We start from the raw sequence: 19,243 nt of genomic DNA, 5'->3' as shown, positions 1-19,243 counted from the left end.
ATTCCTATTTTCTTCTACACTGCAGCACTTGATTTTTTTTGATCAATATTGGACAGTTACAGCCTACAAAAGGGATGGGTTTTTTTTCCCTATCCACTGCTGCTTAATAGCTGAAATACAGAGCAAGAATAAAAGGGAGCACATGTAAGCAGTCCAGAGCATTACTCTTTTTCCATTGTGTCATGAGTGACTCTAGTCCAGAAAGTGCACTCTGCTTTCAAGAGAAAGGTTTCAAACAAGGAACAAGGCTGCACCTAGAAGTCCTCATGGGTGATCAAAAATATTATGTCATCTGGTACCTTCTTTATCTTGGGGTAGTGTTTAAGGTATGAGTCTTACTAAAATGAGAACCTGATGATTTTAAACTTGGTTTTGGGGAATTGCCCTAAGCTGTACCCTTCAGGAAGAAACAAGTGGCTTCAAGAAAAGCTTGGCTCACAATTAAAGGCTGAGCACGAGAAACAGTGTTCAAGTCTTTCCTCTCTTACTGCATATTTTAAACTATGCTTGGCAAGCATATGTGTGCTTGATAAAGTTTGCCCACGCAGTAGTTGAAGCAGCCTTCTCATTTCACTTGGCTATATCGGTCTAATACCTTATGTCTTTAAATCTGATTTTTTCGCATCAACAGCATTTGGTAAACCTCTGTCAGTCCAGGAGAGGGCAATGGTGATAACATTTCTGGCCACTGCTCCGGAGCCACGTTACAAAAGTTTAGAAATGTAATACAATTTATTGAAAGTGAATATTGTGCACCAGCAGTATCACAGGTGAAAAATGACACAAAGCATCTTTTAACTGTCAAGACAACAAGTGATAGATGTGGCTAGAACAAAAATAAAATACTCAAAATACCTAAGCAAAAGTGTCAAAAATGGAAGCAAGGAGCAAGTCAAACAACTACTGGAAAAACTAAGTAGCAGCATGGAGGGAGTTGCACATACTGAGCTATTATGGTCAGTGAGAATGCTCTGCTTTAAACACTTTATTTACAGGATTTTCTTTTTAATAACAGTAAGATAACTTTTTGTGAGCAATTAAGGCATTTTGGCTGTAACCTTTACTGAATTCTGACAGACCTTTCATTTTTTGGAAAAAAAGAAAAAAAAAATTCCAGCTAATCACATTCACCTAAAAACCTAAAGCTTCATTACTGTTGCGGACCTGCAAGAGGAGTCTCTAATAGGCTAACTCGGGTTCCTCGAGGATAAGGAGAGAAAATGACCAGAGACATTACTTGAAAGGTAAATCATGCCATGTTGGAATCTTCACTTTCTGTCACAGCTGCTGCTTGTTCCCCAGAAGTTCTCCCTCCCTTAGCTGCACTGGACTTCTTTTTCTTCTTCTCCTTTTGCTCCATGTTACTCCATGTGAGCTCTTCACTCTTCTGGGTGATGTACTTTAGCTGAGAAAAATAAACTAATCGGTCATCTACTGAGGAACTTCATTTATTCATGAGAAATTAGAGAGAAATGTTTAAGAGAAATTAACAGGGCAAATTCTGATTATAAAAAAAGACAACAGATACTCCAAAAAGGCTGACAAATATCAACTAGTTTTAATTCTTGCACAAAGCCCTCAGTCTAAGCTAGGTACCCTCAGATACTGAAATGCCCTGGCAAGACTAGGATTTATAAATCGATGTTACATCTCTCTCTAGAACCAAGACAGCAATATCAGCAGTTACTCAGAGTTGTAGTTTACCGAGATATAATCAGAGTACAGAAACTTTGCAAGATTCCTCTGCACCCACTTTACATAAACAGCACACAATAGGAAAACAAAATTCAGCTCCAGCATTTACTATGCCTTCTCAAGCAAGTTCATGCTGCATATTTCAAATCACAGACTGAAGGAAAACACCCCCTCACATAAAATAAAAATTGGTATTGGAAGTATTCTTCTTCATGGAAGCACTTACAGGTATGTCAACACATCAGGGAATTTGTGTCCCCTGACCATCATACAGATCAGCACATGAGAGAATACAGTAACGTGAATCATCCCTATGTTAACGTTAGGAGACTTGGCGCCTCAGGGTGGACTCAAGCTATTCCCGACCTCAGGCTAAAACGAAGGAACACCACATCAGGGAAAAACCAGTGATTTATTCCAAGATTGACAATGTTGTAATGTGACTGTTTATTGCGCTTTTGTGCTTGGAAACTGAGCAGCCCTGCTGCAACCAGAATATTGCTGCTTGAATTGCAATCAGATCTCTATTCCCACAGTGAGACACAGCATCACATGAAGCAAAATAAGATGAAAATTTAAAAAACCACTGGATTGTGCCCATCGATCATCTATTAGCCAGTGAAACTGCTTAAGCAACAGTTGCTTCATCATCTATAGCCTTCATTCAAACACTTTTAGTAATTAACCAATTTAAGAATGCTGTGAGACAGAAAATGCAGTGAATCTTACCAAAGAATTGCTCCTTCTCGCCAAAAGCTTCACATCTTCTGTAGTGACTGTGCTTCGTTTTGCATGCCTGCATAAAATTAAAAAACAGCCCCCTTAATATGTTTGCCAACACTGCTTGTAAGAGGCTGTAGAGCATATAATTCAGAACACTAACTAAAATGGCTTAATAGGGACCCAGTAAACCCAACATGCCTATCTTTTCCAGCTATAATACATAAAAACCTATTTTACAAGTTGGTATGTGTGCATCTAAATTCCCACACTTCTTGTGTAAAACCAGTAGAATTTAGCAACCAGAACTTCAAGCACCACTGTTCCGTTTGCTCTTACTTGCCAGGTCACGGTGTTACGTTTTGACTCCTCAAAACATTCCCTTACCTCCTCTGAGCAACCAGATGGAACAGGCATGCTGGCAAGCATCTCTCACTCCCAGACCACGCAGGACTGCTATGTACTGACGCATTTTACAATTATACACAGACATTGATCTAAACAATCACTTGTACCACGTAAATGAACTTCCAAGATCAGGAAGAACCTATGTGGGAGTATCTATTTCCTAACTTCACAGCCACTATTTAAGCAGACAATAGAACCCTTTAAAACTGGAAATACAAGATATATTTTAAAGATTTATCTATTTATTAGAGCCGAATACAGAAAGGAAAGCATTTGTAACAACCAAGTGTTCCAGTACCTACCTTGCAAACATTTCGAGATCTCTTGCAAAGTTCTCTGGAGGAAACACAAAGACACCACATATTTTAGAACGCTAAAACTGAGCGGGAAGAGATACATGACACGGTTCTAGCTGTTACACAGGCTTCACGGCAGGTTATCCGAGTTAGTTACGAGAAGCGACCATCACTTGTTACTGCGTGCCCCTCTGCTGCACTGGCAGGTGGCTCACAATATTTCCACATATATTTAAACGCTTTTTCCAGGTCTGAAAAATAGAATCACCGTTTCTTGTACTTTAAAAAATGTAACGCAAGAAACCACGCACCAGTGATACCCAGTTCCCGTGCGGTATTTTTTCAAGCACGGCTTCTCCCGCAGCCACCCTTCATGCAACAGCGAAGACGCGCGGTTCCGTACCGCACTGCCTGAAGGTGATCTCGGCGACGGCGGCCACGCTCTGCTTGCCGAACTGCACCCCCTTGTCCTCCGCCACGTCCCGGCACAGGCAGCCAGCCGTGTAGTGCACCGCGGCCCGCAGCCTCTGCAAGCGCCGAGGCGGCCGCGGTCAGCTCCCCGCCGCCCCGCGGCCCCCTCACGGGACCTTCACCCGCAACGCCACGTCCGCCGCTCAGTGCCCCGCACCCCCGCCCCCGGCGCGGCTCCATCTTGTCCCGGCCGGGCGCTGCCCTGGGGAGCGGGGCCGGGGGCCCGGGCCGGAGGCGGGGGGGCCCAGCCCCGCCGTACCTGCGTGAGCAGCAGCCGCTCCTCGCCGTCCGCAGCCTCCATGGCGCGGCCCTCAGCGGCTCGGCCGCGTTTCCCGCCCAGCGAGGCGGGGCGGGGCTGCGCCGCCGCAATGTCCGGCACCGCCCCGGGGAAGGGGCCGCTCCGAGGGGCCCCGGGCGGAGGAAGCGCAGCCCCGGGCTGATCCGGTGGAGAGACGGGGCGCGCGCCGGGCTGCGGCCTGCGGGAGGCTCCGCGCGTCACCCCATGAGGTGGCTGCCCGCGCCCGCCCGGTACCGAGAGGCTGTCCCCCGCGGGCGGGTAACGCGTCTGCCCGGCGGAGAGCAGCCGCCAGCCGGGGCGAGAGGCGCAGAGCCGCGCCAGCTGCGGGCCCCGTCCCGCCTCTGCCCCGCTGGCTCGGTTACTGGCGCTGGCAGGGCCGGCCCCGCTCCGCTGCAGGCGGCGGGGCAGGTCCTCTGTCCGCACTGACACGGGGGGGTGGGGGGACCGCACCCCCCCCGCGCGCCATGACCTGGCAGGACTGGGGGTGGTTCGCAATAGAGTTCTGCTGCTGGAGAACCCAAACCACAGAGGCTGGGGCAGACCGACTGCGGAGGTGTTCGCGACCCTCGAGTTACCGCTACTGCACGCAGTTTGTCACACGTGAATTTTACAGAATTCCTAAATCTTACAACACAGCCTGCAGAGAAGCTGCTTTCAACGGAAAGTAATCTTTTGCTAAGTATACACTCAACTATGTAGCCAACTGTCTTAGCAGAAATAAATGGAGCAAAAGAAATAGTACAAAATCAGTGCACAGCACAAATGTAACACTTCAGAGGTTCCATGAAAAAAAAAGAAAGATACAGGCCTCCGGGGGAATTTTCAAGAGTGTGAAGGTGCCTGGCAGTGGGACTGCAGGAACAGGCTATCAGCTGGGGCCAACTTTGCGTGCTGCTGCAGGTATTTTTAACTGCCCCACGGGAAAAGGAGGCAAAGCAGCAGGGAAATTTGGGGAAAAGAGCACAAGCACACAGCTAAGCCAACAGTTTGCGCCAGGGCTTAACACTGGAACAGCTGCCGGAGGGAGAACGGCTTGGTGACAGGAACATCAGCCTCGACACCCTCGGGCTGCACTCGAGTTTTCGTGTGATGCATCCCACCCGTCACACTCTCACAGAAAACAGAGCTCACAGTGTGACAGACTGTGTGCAGGGGGCCAGGAATTCATCTTTCAGAAGCAAACTACTGTCTATTATGAATCAATAACGACAACCAAAAAAAGGTCTTTACCTCCCTGAAATCTTGTGTAGCGTTAGTCTGCCATTCTCTGCTTTAGCAGTTACTGAAATGCTGTCATCTCTTATCTTGATCCCTAGGAGTTTACACTCTATAATAGAATACATTTTTAAATTGTAATATTTTTATTCTATTAAATACTGCACAAAGACATTTTAGCCAGTTTTGGCCAGCAGCAGTGGAAAGAAAACACCTCTAATGCATTTATAAGCAAGTTTATTTAGCTTTCTTATATGATATATATATATTGAGATATATATATGAAATATACTCACAAGTTATTAAAAAAGTGTCCAAACACAAGTTCTAGCACAGTACATTAAAAAGTGGTATTCTAGGAGGAATATCTGAGATCTACAGTATCTGGGCTTCAAGAGGAAATACCTCCATTAGACATTGTAGGCAGAAGAGGACACATTTCCTCCGTGGCCTGTCCAGTTAGTGTGGATAAATACACCTGGCTTCGATAGTAATTCGTATGTATGTGCACCAAAGTAATCGCGCTGAGCCTGGAGTAAGAACACACAATAGACACAGGAATATCAGAGTCATCTGAGTACCAGAAGTTGCATCTACTGATACACGACTACAGGAATACTAAAAATAAGATCTGACTCCGGTATTATAACAAAGTTATTTTCCCATTATTAGCAAAATCACTGCAATGAAACATTTACTAATATCTAGTAATTAAGAGTTCTGTAGAAAGACAAGTATATTATTTCTGCTAGGTACTAATTTAAAAAACCAAGCACTTACATCCAAAGATTCAACAACACTTACTTCTTTATAAAGCATTTTGATTCAAAGATGTCATCGCCCTTGGTTCGCAGACGGAATACTAACACACGCTGGGCACTATCACACCAACACCTCTGGTGTTCTTTATCCAGACATCTCATAGTATTTTATTGCCGTGACTTTCAGGTTTAGCAGAATTCTATTAGGCAATCTATGCCTTTATGTTTACAATGTTGGAGTGATTAGGACATATTGCCATCATGGCGTTTAGACCAGTATTTAAATAACGACATGATGATATTGCAGTAGCCAGATCTGCTACACTATTTCAGGCACCTACCTGAATCAGGTTAGCTGGTAATATTTCATGCCTGTATCCATCATAAAAAGAAAGTGCTGTAGTGAAGCAGGGCATAGGGATACCAATTTGCACTCCAGTACTGATCACACGTCGCCAGGAGTCCTGGGAGAGAGGAAAAGGGGCGGAAGAAAAAGTAAAGAAACTACCAGTGCTTGCTCAGAGGTATGTGCAGGCACACGAATATCCTAGTGTAATAGCATGTGCTATTTCACGTTATGTGAAATCTAATGACAAAGTCTGAGCAAACGCAGCAGTAGATTCCTGATTTTACATAAACAATGTTGATCCAAAATAACGGCCAGTAAGACAGAGTTAACAAACAGTGCAGTAAGAGTGCAGACATCTACTTCACATGCAATTAAACGACAGCCTCCAGCAAGGATGCTGTTCTTTCACATAATCAGCGCATCCCAAAAGCACCAACACAGTGGGGAACACACTGAGCAAACACTGAGGCACTTCCAGGACCTCTAATCAAGCACAGTATAAAGCCCGCACAAGGGCATAAGAGGTCAGCACAATACTCCACACAGGTATGTGGATAATCCTCATTTCAGCTGTACATCTGATCTAGTAACCTGCATGGAATATTCCGCTTCAGTTAAAAGAATTGTTAGTGATAATATATGGCTTCTTTGTTGGTCAGATAATCTGGTTTTAGTCATGCTTGTCAAGTCCATCTGAATCAGGACACTGTTTGGACAGACCTAGGTCTAACAAATGGCAGGTCTGCAACACTGTTATTTTGGTGCTACTGCAAACAATGGTAATAGAACAGAACGTTCTGCTCTGCACAGCTGAAATCCAAGTGCACAGTAGGCACGAGATACAGGGCAGTGATGAGAATGTTCACGCAGGCCAGACATTTTTTCCTGACATCACGGCAGTTCTGAATTACTGCCCAAGGCTCTTCTGTAATAGTAAAATGGAAACCTTAAGTTTCTAATAGTAGCTTGTCTAGTATCAAAGAACAACCATGACACAATAAGGACTATACATTTGTTTGCTCCTGTATTATCTTTAGGTTGACAGTACAAATATACCTTGCAACATTACATGAGACCTCGGTTCATCGCTTGATGTATCTGGATACTGATTTATAAAGTAGTGCTGAAGTGATGCAACCCCCTTTTTTTCTTCATTTAGAACCAACATTCTTCAACTTTCAGATGGAGGCAAGACGCGTATTTTCAAGGACAGGTCACTATCCCTGGCATCTGGCAAAATTCTAATTTGGACCTCAGCATAGCCCACCTCATCACAGTAACGCTCTTGTTCAGTTTCCACCAGCTCCAACTATGCAGTTTTTTTCCTGTCCTGATCTTGTAAGACTGGTAATAAAGAAGGGTACCTGGAAGCCATAGGTGATTAATTCCTACACCCACACGTTCTGTGCGTACAGATATACACACACAGTCCCAAAGAACTTAAGGATTGTTTGGTGATCTTTGGGATTAAGGATGCTGTATAAATAGGTTTCAAGGATGTTCTCTATCTTTTAATTTTTCAGTATAAATATACTTGTGAAGGTAATTCCCAGGAAAGAAGCTGAAGAAATCCAAATTGTAAACTATTGTTTTTATGTTCTTCCTTCCTTTGGAAACTCACCTGACAGTTTTCAACAGCTGTCTTAAAGAAATCATCCAACAGCAAATTCTGGAGCTGTGGGTTTCGATCAAAAGCATCTTTGATTTTTCCCAGGAACACGCTAAGGCAGAACACATGTAAATCAGGAATAAAATTTCACAGCTTTCAACAAAGGCCCAGAATCCAAAGCTTAACAGTGCTGAAACGTGACTCAGTCAGACTCAGATTCCAAGCACTGAGAAAGATGCAAACAAAACAAAGACCAAAGAAAATCTGCACTAGCTAAGCCACCAGAAAACTCGCTTAATCTGCTAACCTTTAGGGCTGTCCACAGAAACAGCCTCCCAGTACCTTAACAGCAGATTAAATCCATGGATTTTCCAAGAAAATCTCTCATCTTGTCAGTCTAGCACTGCATAACTAAATTGCCTGCTCTTCTCCCCTCAGCAACTGAATAGCCTGCTCATCTTAATTACCTTCTGATGATGCAGCCTCCCCTCCACATCAGTGCAATGCCACCGTAATTCAGTGTCCAGCCAAATTCTTTGGCTGCTTGTCTCAGCAGCATGAAGCCTTGAGCATATGAGATAATCTTGGAAGCATACAGGGCCTAAAAAAAAACAGATACCCATTCCAAATGAAGTCCCACAAAGTTGAAAGTGAAATTTCAAAGTCCACATCTCATTAGGGTCGAGTACAGGAGGCACATTCCAGCTACCTGGGAACCAAAATATCCTTTCCAAGTTTTGGAAAATTGAGAGAGAAATCAAGAGCTATTATCGCCATTACAAAGATGGGAGTGTTGAGGGGTGAAAAAGTAAGCTCCTGTGCATGAATTATGACCTCTGCACCCCAGACTGTGGCTTAGACTTGAATTCCTTCAGGACTGTTTTTTGGTCAGGAAAGGAACTGGTCACATTATGCATTGTGAACACCACCAGACAATGCACAATGGGACTGCTGGAACCAATTGTCGTGAAATGTAAACACAAGAACTCCTCACCAGGGCTTACAGCATCCAAAACCTGCCTTGATGTGCAGCTTTAATACAGCACTCTGGCAAGCACCATGACTCACCTTGCGTATGTCCTCCAGAAAGGCCTTCTTGCTCCCACTGAACGGAGTCATTTTAGGCCCACCCAGCAGCTTACTGGCCTGTACTCTCTCATCCTTGAGGGAAGACAGGCACCGTGCAAACACAGCTTCACCTTTAAGTATGGTAGAAAAAGGCAGATAATTAGAAAGTTCAGCATCACTGTTAAGGTCCGAGATACTTGTCCTCGAGCACAGTGAAAGTGCCAGTGAATGACGAGCCGCATACGTAGTGAAACGGCCATGTGTGAAGAGAGATGTACACATGAATTATTTCAACAGCATTACTGAGGGACCAAACTGCCAGTCAGCATAACCATTGGGTAAATACTGACTGACACAGCTTTCCAATGATAAAGAAAAAAAAAAAAACCACAAGTCATCTGCATGAAAATTTATCTTCAGGAACCTTCACCTTTAAAACAGCTCTCTGTTTTAAACATTTACTTTTAAATCTCTTTCTATCTATAGAAGACAGACAGTGTTGCACTGCAGTCTAGGGACAGGCAAGGCTGAAGCCTTCACTAGTTATTGTATCTTGCTTGGAAGATAAAAAGCTGTTGCATAAATGCCAACTCACATTAACTAGATGTGCTTTGAAATACACACAGGCAAAATAAGAGCAATTAAAATCAAGAATAAATCATCAGGTTAACTTATAAGAGGGAATAAGTTTTACAAATCTAGTAGGCTCACAACACTAGCATTCAGAAGCCCATAAGAATGTTTTATAACATCACTAAGCAGGTTACTAAATGTCAGTTGCCAGGGCTAAGGAGCTAGCCAAGCAGTATCTTCAGCTCCCAAAGAGAAAGCCTGAATACCAGTCTCTTGATCTGGCTCAGTCAATTCCTAATCATGCTGGTGTAAGTTGTACTTATTTGCAGTCAAAGACGGTATTATTATAGGGGGGGGGGGTTTCCTTTTCTTAGTCTAATAGAAGGAAAGCAATCAAGTTTATTACAGTCTTCACACTGAACTCTTCTTCCACCATTTAAGTGAGACTTGAGTTACCAAAAAAAACCAAACCCCAGAACAAAAAAACCACCCACGCACGCAAAACAAACCAACCAAAAAAAAGCTGACTGAGTAATGTTTTCACAAGATCCTGGATCCTCCCTGCAGTAGGATTAACAGACCATATCACAATCAGAACTGGCTCCTCCATTTCTGCATGAACTTCCTTCTACACTGGGGAGGAGAAGTGTAGGGGGAAAAAACCAGGAAAAAGCAGGAGTAGCATGACACCGCTTTTACAAGCGGAAGTCTGCAAGTCACGCTTATGCAGTAAAACCACACACACAGCAACTGCCCTAAGCACAGCCATGTTTGCACAAGGGCTATTGCACATACTTCCCTATCAACACATCATCACCTGACAACGCTCCCCTGGCAGTGCAGAGGACTAACTAGGGAGTGTCTCCTCCACTCTTCATCTTTGCAAGAACCCCAAACAGGAGAATATTAACAGCACAAGTGAGAAAGAATGTTTCGAGCCTAGAACTGAAAGATTATAGGTGTAGTAGAATATTCAAACTATTTACAAAACTCGTTTTGAAAAGATATGTTGTTGGAATGCAGTCATGTTTCTGACAGCTATCACTGCAGTTACTCCCTTTTAGCCTACTGAATATAGTTTTTCTTATCTTCTAATACAAAGGCAAAGGAAAAAGAGCTAGAGAAAGCATGAAAATTAAAGTCAATCCAAGAGCAAAGAACCTGTTGAGTCATCTTATTTACTCAACGGGAAAATCTACATTGGACCTGTGGTAAGAGACCACTCTAAACATGTTGCAGATGTGTTACAACTCCTGTGTCACAATTCCCCTCAGAGGCCAGGTTAGATAAAAGGGTAGGTAACAAGACTGTTAGGTATGTATGTGAGCAGGTAAATTCTCACACTTTAGGGATATAATTCAAAGCAATTACAAAATACACATCCATACCTTAGTTTGGCTTTGGATCAGTAGCCTTATAAGCCACAAAACAAAAAACAGCAGCAGTCCAGAGTGTATAATGAAACTCCACAATCAACTGGTATGGAAAAACAGCAGCCACCGTCACAGGGTAGCAGCCTGCCGCTATTCTCAGAGAAATCTGTCCGTGCTCCTCAATCCATACTACAGTCCAGCCCTCATGTTCCTGTTTAGTCACGCTTATGCTGGGTTAGCTAAATTACGCTGAAACATAGAAGACTTAGGTAGATATCCGAAAAATAATTCTTATGCCTTCAGAGAAGTCTAAATACTCATCAAGCAGTAGTCAAGCAATAAGGTTTTGGGGTCCCGTCCTCACCTTTTTTCTTTTTTTCTTCTTTTTTTTTTTTTAACATTTTTAAGGCTATGATGGGATTTGGAGTAGCAGGTAAAGTGGAGGATTACTGAGAGGAATGTTACATCAATCTAGCATGACACTTCTAGCAAAGCACTTACATGTTCACCTGTCACTATGTCATCACTAGCGCTGCGAAGACACCATGGACAAAGGCATGATAACGGTACTGCCGACATTTGAGAAAAAACGTAAAGACAAGCCCAGCAAAGAAAAACAGCAACAGCTCTCAAGGGCAGAAGGACTGCAACAGCTACACCTAGAAAAGCCTCTTCTGTGAGCCAGGCTCCAGTGTGGGCTCATTTCTGAGATTACTGTGTTAACATGCTCCTCACTGTGATCTGGTCCGTGCAGGTAAGAAAGATGAGGCCAGAACGAAGAACCAGTTACCTATAAGTGTGACAGGGACTCCATATTCCAGGGCGGAAATGGCTGTCCACTTCCCCGTCCCTTTTTGTCCTGCGCTGTCCTTGATCTTTGGGAGCAGGTATTTGCCATCGCTGTCTTTGAATTTGAGAATATTGGCTGTGATTTCAATCAGGAAAGAGTCCAACTCTGTCTTATTCCATTCCTGAAATACCTGGAAGAGGAGAAACAGTGTGTGTGTATATATATATATATACACACACACACAGATTTACTATGCATCTACTATATATACATCAAGTGATTTATTGATGTACGTATAAATACACATACATATAAGTATGATCCTCTTCTGTACGCACAATCTCAGTTACTGCTTACTGGCACCCCGCCACATCTACCAAAGATTTCAGCGCTGCCGAAAGGCTGCTGTGCAGGAGCACTGCACTGAAAGGAGCACACCCCAGACTCAGAGCGTCCATCTCCAACAAACAAGGCAGAGGCACAGTCAATCCTCTCGCCTATCATTATCAGCACTGAGGGCTGGAAACAGAACTGCCCTTTCAAGACACATCATACTTATTGACTTGCTTCAACAAGGTCTTTGCAAGATTTGCCTGCTTGATTATAACGCTCAATACTTTACTAGGTTTTTTCAGGCAAGGTAATTCATATCTCTGCAGAAGAAGGTGCTTCCTGGGGACAAATCAACTGCCAAATGGGAGAGTTTAGGCAATTTCTGTAAACATTCGGATGTACACGCTTGCTGCTCCCTATCTCATTTGAAGCTCAGGAATATTGTGCACTGCCCTCGGCAGAAGGCATGTCAGAAAAATTAACTCCATGTACATACGGCAGCTTTACCCAAGCCCAGCTGCCCCTATCAACCACAGGCAGCCACCATGGCTCAAGAACGCAAGACGCAAAACACCTCAGATCACCTTTGACATCTCGTCATGCTCCATGCCCACCACATCTTTCATCAGGTGATAGGCCTCACAGATCAGCTGCATGTCTCCATATTCAATCCCATTGTGCACCATCTTCACAAAGTGTCCAGCGCCCTCATCTCCTACCTGTCAGGAAACATCACAAAATGCCATCAGCAACAGTGCTGTCACCACTTCCAGTGTTTAATATCAGTCTATGGCTTCCATCTGCCTAAAGGAAGGAAGGAAGCAAGCCCAATGCTAACTGAAAAGACTGTGGGTCACAGATCCATTTAGCTGCCCCAGTGCACGACCCAGCCATAAAGCTTTGCCTTTCCATTGTATGGGATAAGCTATCAGAGATGGCAGATCTGAATTGAATGCAGTCAGCCAGAAAATCAACCCACTAATGTCACTGGGTTTATTAAGGACAAACGTGCATGAGCTTCAGCAACCAAACTACTACTATGGACCTAACCACAAGTTAAGGTCAATATCAAATAAATATTTACCCAGTCACAACAAGGTTCCCCAGATCCCACTTTAGCAGCAATGCTTTGAAATATAGTCTTGATATAGGGCCTGTGGGGAGAAATAATATGCCTCAGAAGACAGGCAGAGGACACAAACACCACAAGAAAGAAAAATAGCCTTTAGTATGATGCATCCTTCTGTAACCTGCCGAAAGGCAGCTTGTGGTGAGGGCATGCTGGCAAGCTGATAACTCACCACACAGCAACATCAAATAAAGTGTATGTTTTTCCCAGATCTAGACATTGTTTGCAAGAAATGGGGACAGGCCACGTCACGCTTACAACACTGTTCAGATGAGCTTAATGTACCTAAAGGAGCCCCGATATTCTCTTCTCCATTTTAGAACTGGGGAAGCGGAGGCAGGTTATGATACAGCCTCACACTCCCAGAGCATCAGTGGCAGAGCTGAAACAAAATCCCATTCTATTCCACAATCACAAGAAAAATCCAGGGTGTTCTGGAGGAGAGGGAAAGAGGGAAGAAACTCCACAAACGCAAGTCAGGATAGAGTTATCTGCATTATTGCAGTAAACAGGAGCTTTTGCAATTGCCAGCCTCCCCAAGCGTAGTAAATTGCCTAGCCAACAGGAGAGCACTACAGCTTGCCAAGTTTGGAGCAATCTAAAGTGACCACTGGAGAAGGAGCATGGGTGGCACAAGGGCTGCAGGTACCGTGAAAGCGGAGGGGGACAAAGTTCGGGGAAGGGTGACAAATAGAAGCTGTCTTTACTGAGCTCTTCATGGCAAAAAGATGATCAGATAGCAGATTACTGTTATGTTGCTTCTGGCGTTGTGTCATCAAATTTGACCAGGCTGATAATGTTACGAAATGCTAACACAAACAGACAGGGACTTCAGAAATTCTAAAGCTCAGGTAAGGCTCAGACACACCTTTTCTTTCTACATTTACAGAGAGAATGGGCAAGCAGGCATAAAGTCTAATATGAACATTGATGTACAGTTCTTTACACTAACACAAGTACAAAACAGCACAGCAGCACAGCAGAAGCTTCAAAAAAAATTAATGTATTCAATAGTCAGTACGAACATGTACTGAACCCTCCTTTTATAAGGAGATCATATGTGTCACCGCAGCCATCTTTGCTGCTGCCTGTTTCATGGTTAACAGCCTTCCAAACGCGTCGGTGCCCAGAAGAAAAATCATAATCAAGAAATAGCACTTGTTTAAAATTTAAGCAAAATTCCTTTCTCCCTGGCACCCATTGCTCCCTTCACATCTTTGTAGGTGCTGCTTATGCCTGTGGATTCCTGGAAGAAAAACCTGCCCTGGTTTTGCCTGCCATGAAGGCTCAGCACTGCCCCATGACCCCAGCGAAGCTGAGAAATCTTGAGCCTTGAGGAAGTGAGATCGCAACATATCTTGTTCTCTCCACACCCACGCCCTCCTCCTTCCCTCCCTCTGCTCTCATCGTGAACAGAAGACGATTGTTGCAGACCATTCTGAAGAAGAATATATGAGCTTGTGCTTACCAGGCTTCTTTGGCTCCTCCTGGCATGAGTGAAGGACCATATCTGGCACCCTCCTCTCCACCACTAACACCACTTCCAACAAGTAAGATGCCCTTCTCCCGTAGTTCCTTACAACGTCTCTGGAACAGAAGACAGCAGCATTATGTAATTTCTTTCAATGCCAGAGCTTTACAAACAAAGGTTAGCAGTTCAGACCTAAATTTAGGTTTTCAATTCGGCTTCAGACATGCTAGAAAACAACCTTAGAGAAAGCTTGTACACACACCAAAGTGAGTATTAGGAAACTTCCTGTTGCCTTGACATGGATCCTTGCAAAAGAGGCACGCTGTGAAAACAAAGTCCTTATAAGCACCAGATAGAACAGAGCAGTACTGAGGCCAGAGAAGGCTCAGAATTAAATGTCAGGTGACACATGCTGTGTGCGAAGATGTGGGGGAAGCAGATTAGGCCCAAGGTGGAGCTGCCGAGTGCATTGCAGAGTGAAGGTGCAAGCACGGACAACTATGAGGGAAACTAATTCCCTCCGAGTGGGAGAGAAGCACAGGCTGAGATCCGTAAGGGCAGCTGCAAGCTCCCCAAGTATTAAACCTCACTGAGTACCTGTTTTTCACTCTGGCGTGGCCGACTCGCTTATCCAAGATCAGGATGCCAAAGCAGAAACACTAATACCAGCATCCTTCTAAGAGTCAAAAGTACTGATCTGAATGCAGTATTTTCATGTAAGCATCCCAGATATGCTAACGTAACTTCAGTAACTTCTATAGTTACAGCCTGCTCACAAGCAGGATTTTTTTGTTGGTTGCGGTTTTTTTTTTTTTGCAAAACCAGGTAATTCCTCTATTGTTTTCATTACCGAGATAGCCAAACCAGCAGTTCTGCCTTACTGGATTCTCCGGTAGTCACACAGGATTGAAATATAACAACAAATCTATATCCTCAGATTTTCAAGTCTCCCTGAAAACTCTTTAAGATTGTAACAGGAAATATTCTAAAGGCCTTCACTCTTTAAAAGAAGTCAGTAAAAATATTCTTTGATGATTTAGGCAACTTCCAGGAAAATGTACTTATAGAACAGTCCTTAATGGCTGTAACAATCACCTTTTAATAGGCTGTATAATCTAGTTTTGCAGAGATAACTCAGTTTGGCCTTCCCTGATTAGAGGAAAAATGGCATCTTATTGACTGACTATTCTGACGATCAGAGGAGAAAGAATCACGTGTATTTTATACATCCACTTCGGGCAGAAAACAGGCTTACCGTGGTATCTCTATACTCAGAATTCCCACCATCAATTATGATGTCTCCAGCCTCCAACAACGGCACCTGCCAAAAGTAAACCAGCATTTTGGTTTTCTCCATGCATTCAAAACCTCACTAACAACAAATAAATGAGATCTTCCAGAGGAAACTTTTCCAAAAGACAGCCAGGAAGTCACAGGTGGAAAGAATGTTTCCCTCACCAATTTATTGATAAAGTCATCCACCGCATTTCCAGCCTTCACCAGTAAGATAATGCGACGGGGCTTCTTTAACTTAGAGACCATCTCTTCCAGGCTGTGAGCACCGATCACTTTGGTTCCCTTGGCCTCATTGGCCAGAAAGTCATCCACTTTGGAAACTGTCCTGTTAAAGGCACAAACCTGAGGGAGCAAAAATCCACATTAATAAAAGCTGCCTACAGAACAGTTCCTTTAGCTCAGACTACAAATTACACAAGCAAGGTTCAGCATCACGTGCTCTCTCACTTCCACATTCCCTAACGATGCTAAGCAGAGGTGAACCTGCAGCACGTCTTTGCAAGCACCTTGGGAACCTACGGTTAACAGCCAAGCCCAAAGCAAATTTCAGGGGAAAATCATACATAACTAACACATCAGGTAGCTAGCTGAATACAGGCATGCACTGCTGTTTTTCTGTGGAAACAGGACAAAGGGCAGCTTAGGTTATAAATAAAAGGAGGAAACGACATCCATTAGACCATCACAAGGCAAAAAAAAAACCCACCACAAAATGCTCAGCTCCAATCCCAAGTGCTAGTGAGTCAGCCTTTCAGAACAATGTTTTCCTTCACTTACCACGAAGCCATGGTCGTTCATGTTCAAAATAAGGTTCTGTCCCATCACAGCCAGTCCAATCAAAGCAATGTCAGCTCTGGAACAGGGAAGAACAACATCGCCAGGTAAGTCTGCTTAGCGGTGACCCACACCTTCCGCCGGGCTGTTCTGACCTTGTCAGCTGCTAGGCCAGCCCAGCCCTCCCTAACGAATGTTGTAGCACACGCTCTGCATGGATTCTGCCGGCGGTTACAAGTGACCCTGGTGGCTCCCCGTCAGTCCAGCAGACAGAGCACAGACCAACATACAGCATGTTTCAAGTCACCACGATTTCTCCCCAGCCACAACACAATCAGATGAGTAAGAAGAGTCAGGCATCCAAAACACCGCGCTAGGAGGCAGGGAGTAAAGCAAGCAGCTTGAATCTGTCGCTGATGGATCCAGCTATATCACAACTCCGTGTTTAACAGGTGCTGCTCCAGAAGATCACATCTGAACACTACGCTATTTCTTGGCTTCTGTAACGCAAACTGTCCCAGACTTGGGGTGAGCAAGGGAAAAGAGGGGGAGCGGGATGTTCTGCCAGAGGCTGCCGAACTCTGCCTGCTCACAGAGTCACAGAATCACAGAATGGTCGGGGTTGGAAGGGACCTCTGTGGGTCACCCAGTCCAACCCCCTGCCCAAGCAGGGTCACCCCAGAGCAGACTGCACAGCACCGCGTCCAGGTGGGTCTTGAGTATCTCCAGAGGAGACTCCGCAACCTCCCTGGGCAGCCTGGGCCAGGGCTCCGTCACCCTCAGAGGGAAGAAGTTCTTCCTCGTGTTCAGACGGAACTTCCTCTGCTTCAGTTTGTGCCCGTTGCCCCTTGTCCTGTCGCTGGGCACCACTGAAAAGTCTGGCCCCATCCTCCTGACACCCACCCTGCAGATATTTAGAGGCATTTCTAAGGTCCCCTCTCAGCCTTCTCTTCTCCAGGCTGAACAAGCCCAGCTCCCTCAGCCTTTCCTCGTACCAAAAGGCAGTCCCGACCGACCGCTCCCAGCCCCGGCTCAGGGACGCTTCCCGACGCACAGCCGCGGCTCCGGCACGGACCGCTCCCGGGTTTTGTCAAGCAGGCTCCCGCCCAGCCGGCTCGTTCCCCTCGCCGGTCCCTCAGCCGCGGCCGGTGACAGCCCTCCCCGCGGCCGCGCGGCTCCGGGGCCCCGTCCTCTCCCTCCTCCCGCCCCAGAGCCACCGCGGAAGGGGCCGGAGGGGAAAGCGGGGACCGCACGGCCCGGCCCGCTGCCCCCACCCCGAGAAAACGCGGTTTTGCAGAGGCGAGAGGCTCGAGCGGCTCCCGCCGTCCCTCAGCCGGCCGGGGGCGCGGCGCCCGCCCCTCCCCGTGAGGGGGCCGCAAGGCCTCTCCCGTCAGCGGGGGGCACCCCTGGCTCTCACGCCGCCAGGAGCCGGTTCGGGCGCTGCCCCCAGCCCCGGAGGCAGCCGTGCCGCAGTCCCGCCCGGCGGCAGCGGCCGAGCCCCCCGCCCGCACTCACTGAGCCATGGCGGCGGCGCTGAGTGGACCTGCGCGCGGCGGCTCTCGGGGCTCGGCCTGCGCCGCGCGCCCAGCCGGCCCTCAGCCGCGCGGCCAGGGCGGGGCGCGCTCATTGGCTGTTGGGGCGAGCCCCGCCTCCCGCCCATGGGCCGATGGTTCGGGGGCCACGCCCCCTTAAAGGCGCAGCCGTGGGGCATCCGCCGCGGGCTCTGCGGTCGGGGTCGGGCTCCTGCGGTCGGGTACAGCGGTGCTCCATGTCGCGACAGCGCGGGAATGGCGGCCGGTGGGCAGCGCGTACTGTGCCTTCTCTCTCCTTTAATTACAGAGAATTCATTGCCTTATATGCAGCTGCCGAAACACCTCGGGCATCGCCGCTCTCCGGGGGGCTGCACGGGGTCCGGGAACTGGGGCACGCCTGGCGTCAGGCAGCACTGCGGGGAAAAGCTGGGTCCCGGCCTTCGCCCCACCACCGTCAGAGCCATCGTCAACATAAACCCACCCTTGAAGGACGGCCGCTTCCTGGTAGAGGCAGATTCCAAATGTGAGGAGCGGCAGCGAACTCACCCGTCCAACTTCTGGTCCATTTCTGGGCATTGAGGTGAAGGCGGCTGAAAGCAGTAAAACAGCTCGCAGCTCCTCTGAAGCGTTCAATCAGCTGTCAGAACAGCAACCAGAAAAAGCGAACAGCTTACTGCAGTGCCGAACTGAAAAACCAAAAAAAAGGAATCGGCAACAGCAGCAAGCAGCCAGCAAGACACCCACGCCAGTGTTCCAGGATCAGAACAGATGGGCCCAGCAGCCCGCTGAAAGTGTTTTGCCATCATGCAGCTGTTTGACAGGGGTGTTTGACAGCAAGTGGTGGCCCATTTTTGTGGGGCTTAAATGCTTTGGGAATGCCCTGTCCAGTTTCCTCACCATGACTTTTAAAAGCTACAAAGAACTTCCCACTTTCCGACCAAGAGGAGAGCGATTCTCAGGGATTCCCCGACAGATCCTGTCCGCACAGCTGGTGCCTTATCCTTTGCTGTTCTTTCAGCGCTTCTGGTCATTTTTAACTGCTACCCCCAGATGAGCAAGTTCAGTACTGGCAGCACTATGAC

At 46.4% G+C, this 19,243-nt stretch overlaps 2 protein-coding genes across 3 annotated transcripts; both read right to left on the bottom strand.

Moving 5' to 3' along the window:
- Positions 1-795: 795 nt before the first annotated feature.
- Positions 796-4,221, bottom strand: CENPS (centromere protein S). Its single transcript, XM_075437444.1, has 5 exons — positions 3,850-4,221; positions 3,523-3,646; positions 3,126-3,159; positions 2,425-2,491; positions 796-1,405 (listed from the first exon to the last, which is right to left on the bottom strand). The coding sequence occupies exons 1-5, from the start codon at positions 3,889-3,891 to the stop codon at positions 1,250-1,252; spliced, it is 423 nt and encodes a 140-aa protein (XP_075293559.1). The 5' UTR covers positions 3,892-4,221; the 3' UTR covers positions 796-1,249.
- Positions 4,222-5,323: 1,102 nt separating this feature from the next.
- On the bottom strand, positions 5,324-18,797 carry PGD (phosphogluconate dehydrogenase). 2 transcript variants are annotated; one of them, XM_075437439.1, is made up of 13 exons: positions 18,708-18,797; positions 16,633-16,708; positions 16,018-16,197; positions 15,815-15,880; positions 14,557-14,675; positions 13,044-13,113; positions 12,544-12,678; positions 11,627-11,816; positions 8,891-9,021; positions 8,290-8,423; positions 7,835-7,934; positions 6,206-6,328; positions 5,324-5,633 (listed from the first exon to the last, which is right to left on the bottom strand). In XM_075437439.1, the coding sequence occupies exons 1-13, from the start codon at positions 18,725-18,727 to the stop codon at positions 5,514-5,516; spliced, it is 1,464 nt and encodes a 487-aa protein (XP_075293554.1). In that variant the 5' UTR covers positions 18,728-18,797; the 3' UTR covers positions 5,324-5,513. The 2 variants fall into 2 exon arrangements, with proteins under 2 accessions (XP_075293554.1, XP_075293555.1); XM_075437440.1 differs by lacking the exon at positions 18,708-18,797 and adding an exon at positions 18,145-18,233.
- Between the last annotated feature and the right edge of the window lie 446 nt (positions 18,798-19,243).

Source organism: Opisthocomus hoazin, chromosome 16 (genome assembly GCF_030867145.1).
Source record: "Opisthocomus hoazin isolate bOpiHoa1 chromosome 16, bOpiHoa1.hap1, whole genome shotgun sequence".
Lineage (NCBI taxonomy): Eukaryota > Metazoa > Chordata > Aves > Opisthocomiformes > Opisthocomidae > Opisthocomus > Opisthocomus hoazin.
The sequence above is the reverse complement of the archived record's forward strand: the minus strand, read 5'-3'. Positions and strand labels throughout refer to the sequence as shown.